We start from the raw sequence: 5,000 nt of genomic DNA, 5'->3' as shown, positions 1-5,000 counted from the left end.
TACCCCTGTCCTCCCCCCACGCCTCACACCCTTGCCCTCCCCCTCTACCCTCACACCCCTCCCCCCTACCGTCATACCCTTGCCCTTCCCTCATACCCACTCCCCTCCTCCCCCCTACCCCCCATACCACCACCATGGGCGTGAGGGCAGCGGAAATGAGAGTTTGGGACAATGGGAGGTTTTTCTTTTATTTTCAGGATGTCCTCAGAGTGACAGATTGTTTTCATTTATCGTTATTATTTATTGCTATTGTTGTTGTTGTTGGTATCATCATCGTCATTAATGTGATTATTATCATCATTATTAGCATATTCATAGTAATAATAATAATTGTTATTATTATTATTATTATTATTATTATTATTATTATTATTATTATCATCCTTATTATTATTTTTGCTGTTATTAGTATCATGATCATCAGTATCATCATCATTATTACTATCATTATCATCATCTATATCATTATAATTCATTTTCATGGTTGTTCAGCTTTACTTTTATTGTTCTCTTACCGATTAAATGCGTTTTCAATTCCTTATACATACCCATACAAATCTACCCAAATGAAAAATAAATAAATTAAGACAGTGATTAGATTTATATACAAGCATAATCCAAAATGGCGATATCTGGCATCAATTTAGATTCTGCCAATACAAATCTACCCAAATAATATTTAAAAATCTATTATTTCTAAAGACAATGATTAGGTACAACCATTATTCAAAATAGCGATATCTGGCATCAATTTCGATTCTGATTCTTATCAATAAATAAAACAACAACAGAGCGCAGGACACATTCAATGACTACATTAGATAAATAGATGAATAAAATAATAGCAAATAAAACACGTGAAATTGACATACGTAATTCAGCTTTACTTAACAAAAACATAATAACCAACAACAACAACAAATAAAATTAAAATAAATGATAAAACACATAATATAAAAAAGCATCCTAAAACACAAATTAAACAAAAATATCAATAAACAAAACAACAACAAAGTACAAAAACAACATCAAGTCACCATACCTGATTGAGCCTGATCCAAACACGTCGAGAACATGATCGCCGCGAGAAGCATCAACCTTACTCCCTCCATCTTATTTCCTCGCTGGCTCGCCATCCTTTCCACCGGTCGCGTCACACTGTCAACTCCCTTCTCACTATACACTCACTATACACACACTATAAGAATTGACTATATTAACGCGGTCCTCACTATAACGGAGGCACCCACGGACCGCCCCCCGTGTTGCTAGACGACGGGTCACACAGGCCAGGCGTGGGTGGTGTGAGTGAAATTAATTCTGTTTCTTTTTTTTCTAATTTCTATCGTTTTTTTTCTCTCTCTCTATTCTTTTTGTGGTTTCTATTTTTTTCTTTTCTTTTCTTTCTAATTATCTCTTTCTTATTTATTTTCTCTTATATAATTCACATTTGTTATTCACTTTTTTATATGACTTTCAATGTTTAGTATGCATTGCAACAGTTGCAATTTATGATCGTTGCTAAATATGGGAACAAAGAGATTAGAACTCATTAATCACTGAATAAAATAGATATGTGACAGAAGTTTGCATCATTTAAAGGAGGGAGGGAGAGAGAGAGAGAGAGAGAGAGAGAGAGAGAGAGAGAGAGAGAAAGAGAAAGAGAGAGAGAGAGAGAGAGAGAGAGAGAGAGAGGAGGGGGGGGAGAAGGAGAGAAAAAGATTGAGGGAGGGAGAGACAAAGAGAGATAGAGGGGAGAAAGGTAATGAAAGGTAGAGATAGATAGCGAGAAAGAGAAAGAGGAAGATAAGGAGAGAGAGAGAAAGAGGAAGGGAGGGAGAAAGACAGAGGAAGGGAAGGAGAAAGAGAGAGAAAGATGGAGGGAGGGAGAGAGATAGAAAGTGGAAGGGACACACACACACACATAGAAACAAACGAGAAAAAATATACATATCCATCAAACAAATGTCCCAAGAAACTTAAAATACACAAAACATTAAAGAAAACGGAGATTAAATCTCTTCAACCCTCCCTCTTTCTCTCTCTCTTTCCATCCCCCTTCCACACGAACATGAGAACCCCCCCCCCCAAAAAAAAAAAAAAAAAAAAGGCAATGAAAAAAAAGAGAAAAAAAAAAGCCAATGAAAAAAAAGTCAATCATGAAACGCCATCTCGACTCAAATGAGATTAATCGCGGCCATTGTCTCCCGCCCTCATTAGGAGAGTCGGGTCTTACGCCCACATAGCGGTTCGAAATGATGGCGTATCTCTTCTGGATGCCCTTCCGACACGCAAACTTTCCCTCTAGCTTTTTGAAAGCCCGCTCTCCCTCCCTTCTTTTTCACTTATTGTCGTGCCTCTCCCTTCGCTTCTCCCTTCGCTTCTCCTTCAGCCTTGTCTCCTTTTCTCCGTCTATTCTCATTTCCCCCTCTTCTTCTCCCTCTCTTCCTTATCCTTCACTCCTCTGTCCTCCCCTCTCTCCGTCATCCTTTCCTCCTCCCCTTTTTCCCTCTCTACTTCTCTCTTCTCTTTTCTCCCTCATCCTTCTCTTCACCTCCCCTCTTTCCCTCATTCCTTCCCTCTTTCCCCCTTTCCCTTACATTTCCCTCTCCCTCACCCTACCCTCCTTCCCCGTCCCCCTCCCCCTTCCCCTTACCTTCTCCACCCCCTCCTCATCCTCCCCTACCCCCCCCCCATCATAGTTTATCATAAAGATATTTTTAGTATGTCCATATCTATATATTGCAAGCTTTGTGTAAAATATTGATAAAGATATGAAACTGATATAAATGCAAGCTATTAAACATGTAATACTAGGTGAATAGAGTAAAGAGTATATATAAATACATATACATATTTGTTTTACTTAAATGATAATAAAGATACAGTATTTATAAAACTATTAACCAACAACAACAAAAAACAATACACATTTTTTCTTTCTTTTTCTCGTTGCTAATTCCGTCTTTTATAAAAGAGAGTTTTGAGTGAGTCACGAATGGAAAAACAAGCAAACAAGCCAAAAAAAATATCAACGGTTTTAACGGTTTTAACGGATAACGGTGAATGGCAAGTTCGAAAGCCGTTCAAATTTTCAAGCGCAGGGAAAGGGGAATATTTGTTCCGTTTCGCGGGAAGGTTCTTGCTACTGTGTGTGTGTGTGTTTGTGTGTGTGTGTGTGTGTGTGTGTGTGTGTGTGTGTGTGTGTGTGTGTGTGTGTGTGTGAGTGTGTGTGTGTGTGTGTGTGTGTGTGTGAGTGTGTGTGTGTGTGTGTGTGTGTGTGTGTGTGTGTGTGTGTGTGTTTGTGTTTGTTCGTCTGTCTGTCTGTCTCTCCCTGTCGGTCTCTTTCTCTTTGTCCCTCCCACCTCTCTCTATTCCTCCATCCGCCCTCTCTCTCCTCTTTTCCTCTCCCTCCCACCTCTCTCTATTCTTACTTCCTCTCCCTCCCTCCCTCCCACCTCTCTTTATTCCTCTTTCCTCCCTCTCCCTCTCTTCCTCTCTCCCTCCCACCTCTCTCCATTCCTTCTTCCTCCCTCCCCCTCCCTCTCTCTTTCCTTCTCATTTCCTCTCCCTCCCCTTCCCTCTCCCTCCCCCCCCTTCCCTCTCCCTCCCACTCCAGCAACATCTGGCAACAGTGTAACAATATGCCAAGAGGTAATCAAACCCCCGGCCTGACGCACACGTCCATTCCCACATCTATTGTCTTACTGTAAACGTTTGCAAATCAGATTTTCTCAAAATATTAACGTTAAAAGCCCCAAGAGGATTTACTTGTGGGAGAAACGTCTGCCATTTTGTTTTTATTTTAAATTTTCTTTCTTTTTTTTATAATTATTATTACTATATATATTTTTTTACTTGTGGGAGAAACGTCTGCCATTTTGTTTTTCTTTTTTATTTTCTTTCTTTTTTTATTATTATTACTATTATATATATATATATATATATATATATATATATATATATATATATATATATATATATATATATATATATATATATATTTTTTACTTGCGGGAGAAACGTCTGTCATTTTGTTTTTCTTTTTAATTTTCTTTATTTTTTATTTTTGGTTTTATCTTTTTTTACTTGTGGGTATAACGTTTGCTATTTTGTTTTTCACTTTCTTTTTTTTACTTGTGGGAGAAAGGCCTCCTATTTTATTTTTTATTTTTTACTCGTGGGAGAAATTTTCTTTGTTGGTGTTGTCTTTTGTTGTTGTTTTTGCTTTTGTTTTTGTAATTTAAGTTTTTGTGTCTGGTTTGGTGTTGGGATTTTTTTTATTTTCTTATCATCATCATTATTATTATTATCTTACTTTCCTTTGTATTACTTCATCTTTTTATCTATTTTTTCTCGTTTTAATATTACTTGTTCATGTTTGATATCATTTATCGCGTTCATTTAGAATTCATGTATTTATTTGCAATCAAACTGGCATGAATACTTATTTTTTTAATCACCGTTCATTGAAAAAAATATATATTTGCAATTATATTGACATAAACACTACAAAGCCGCTTCTATATTAACAATGAAAAAAATATCATGTTAAAAAACGGAAGAAAGCAGATTGGAATGTTAATGATAATAATGAAGACAAATATATTCGCAATAATGATGATACTAATAATCATCATAACTATTATTGTTGTTATTATTATTATCGCTAATGTTAATAATAAGGAAATTTAAGTAACGGAAATTTAAAAACTGATTACGATAACAGTGATGATAATGGTCATTTTATTCATCATTATCATAAAAATTATAATGATGATATTAATGACAATGACAATAGCAATAATCATATTGATAACAATAATTATAATAATAATCATAATAATAACAACAAGAAAAATGATAATAATAGCAATAATCGTATCCATAACAATAATCATAATAATAATGATAATAATAACAACAAGAAAAATGATAATAATAGCAATAATAGTAATGATGATAATAACATGAACGGTAATAAAACTAAAAATAATAAT

General features: G+C 35.5%; 1 protein-coding gene across 6 annotated transcripts in view; it reads right to left on the bottom strand.

The window, feature by feature from the left end:
* Nucleotides 1–5,000, bottom strand: part of LOC113805941 (protein turtle) — a 651,477-nt gene that overhangs the window by 626,169 nt on the left and 20,308 nt on the right. For all 6 annotated transcript variants that reach the window (XR_011399208.1, XM_070132276.1, XM_070132271.1 and 3 more), the window contains exon 2: nucleotides 1,043–1,521. Coding sequence is in view for 5 of the 6 variants with exons in the window: in XM_070132276.1 (XP_069988377.1) it covers nucleotides 1,043–1,136 (94 nt within the window). In the remaining variant the exon portion in view is untranslated. The remainder of the gene's footprint in view (nucleotides 1–1,042; nucleotides 1,522–5,000) is intronic.

Source organism: Penaeus vannamei, chromosome 17 (assembly GCF_042767895.1).
Source record: "Penaeus vannamei isolate JL-2024 chromosome 17, ASM4276789v1, whole genome shotgun sequence".
NCBI lineage: Eukaryota > Metazoa > Arthropoda > Malacostraca > Decapoda > Penaeidae > Penaeus > Penaeus vannamei.
This window is presented reverse-complemented; position numbering and strand designations above follow the sequence as displayed.